The sequence below is a fragment of the Cebus imitator genome, unplaced genomic scaffold (genome assembly GCF_001604975.1).
Source record: "Cebus imitator isolate Cc_AM_T3 unplaced genomic scaffold, Cebus_imitator-1.0 Scaffold389, whole genome shotgun sequence".
Classification (NCBI taxonomy): domain Eukaryota; kingdom Metazoa; phylum Chordata; class Mammalia; order Primates; family Cebidae; genus Cebus; species Cebus imitator.
The window spans coordinates 868,169-869,780 of record NW_016107704.1 but is presented as its reverse complement, the minus strand read 5'-3'; the positions used below and the strand labels follow the sequence as shown (position 1 = coordinate 869,780).

The 1,612-nt window shown below is 40.5% G+C and overlaps 1 protein-coding gene across 2 annotated transcripts in view; it reads right to left on the bottom strand.

The window, feature by feature from the left end:
* The window catches only part of SFT2D1 (SFT2 domain containing 1), a 21,548-nt gene that overhangs the window by 6,790 nt on the left and 13,146 nt on the right, over positions 1-1,612 (bottom strand). For both annotated transcript variants that reach the window (XR_005196824.1, XM_017508316.2), the window contains one exon: positions 272-307. Coding sequence is in view for 1 of the 2 variants with exons in the window: in XM_017508316.2 (XP_017363805.1) it covers positions 272-307 (36 nt within the window). In the remaining variant the exon portion in view is untranslated. The remainder of the gene's footprint in view (positions 1-271; positions 308-1,612) is intronic.

Genomic DNA, 1,612 nt, shown 5'->3' with positions numbered 1-1,612 from the left:
ACAGAATCTATGGCATGTTTAACCACTGTCTGTGTAGGTGAACACATGTGCAGATGTGTGTTTACTGACTTCCCCTATGCTGTGGACAGCAGAATGTATGGCACTCTTAGCCATTAGCTGGATGTCACCACATCAAATTTCAGGAACACCTAATCTTTAGAGAGTTTTTCAAAAAAAAAAACAGGTGAGCTATTTTAAGATAATGGTGTGATGACACTTCACCTGGGGAGGGGACAGTTAACTGAAAGCCAGTAGGACTGACATAACTTACCCAAAGAGCAGCACACAGGGTAAATATGAAACACAACTACAGGAGAAGAAAGAGTAAATTATAAATTAGAGATCCTTTCAAAAGCCTAATAAAAATGCACAAACTATTCTGCATTCATTTGCATAAATAATATACAATAGAACAAAAAGAAGAACACAGCTGACTGGTTTTACTTATATAGTCTGTAAGTATTATTTTACTTTAAAGAACTGGAAGCACCTAATAATTTAATCTGTTAAGTGAAATATGATGATTCCACAACCCCGTGAAAGCAAGCAGGCGCAGGAGTGAGAGTGAGAGGTGGGCAGTGTGGTCTTGGAAAGACCTAAAGAGATCCCAGCTCTGACGCCTGCTATCTGAGGGTCCTTGGTTAAGTCAGTGGACTTGTCTAAACCTGTCTTCTCTTTAAAATGAGTAGAGTTCCCACCTACCTGCTTTAAAAGGCTGTTGTAATGAGTAAGGTAGAGTGCATCCGTGATGGGCTTGAGCTAAGGCTGGCCCGTGGAAGGCTCTATGTGGCAGAGCCTCTTCACCACCAGTACTAGGCATCATCTTAAGTGGGCAGCAAATCAAACCAAGCAAAGTGCGCCACCTTGGGAGATGTTTTACATGGCCAAATGCTCCCACACTCTCAACTTGATGTGTACTTTGGTAAGGTACAGTATGTTAGTAAAAAGGTTAAAGGATAAGTGCCAGGATTTCTTAAATAAAACTAATCTAAATAAAATCTTAGTGGAATATAAACTACTTATATTCTGACAGTGAAAGATAATTTCTAGTAATCTAGGTAAAGTTACATGTTTCCATATATATATTGATACATATGCTATTATAGAAAATTCAAAATAATTGGAGATTATAAACATTGTAAGAAAATATGAACTTGAATAAGGACAATAAATAAAGCTAAAAATGAGTTTTTCCTCTAGTGAGGAGATGGGAGAAGACTGCCAGGCAGATTAGAGTTAACAAACATTTCCTTACAAATTAACATAGTTTAGCTGTGTTTGGAAAGCTAATGTTAATAGTTATAATGGTGATAAATTCTTTAAATATCATAAATGCTTGAAGGCAAAAGAAATCCACAAGAGGGCCGGGTGCGGTGGCTCAAGCCTGTAATCCCAGCACTTTGGGAGGCCAAGGCGGGCGGATCACGAGGTCAAGAGATCGAGACCATCCTGGCCAACATGGTGAAACGCCGTCTTTACTAAAAATACAAAAACTAGCTGGGCGCGGTGGCGTGCACCTGTAGTCCCAGCTACTCGGGGGGCTGAGGCAGGAGAATTGCTTGAACCCAGGAGGCGGAGGTTGCAGTGAGCCGAGATTGTGCCACTGCACTCC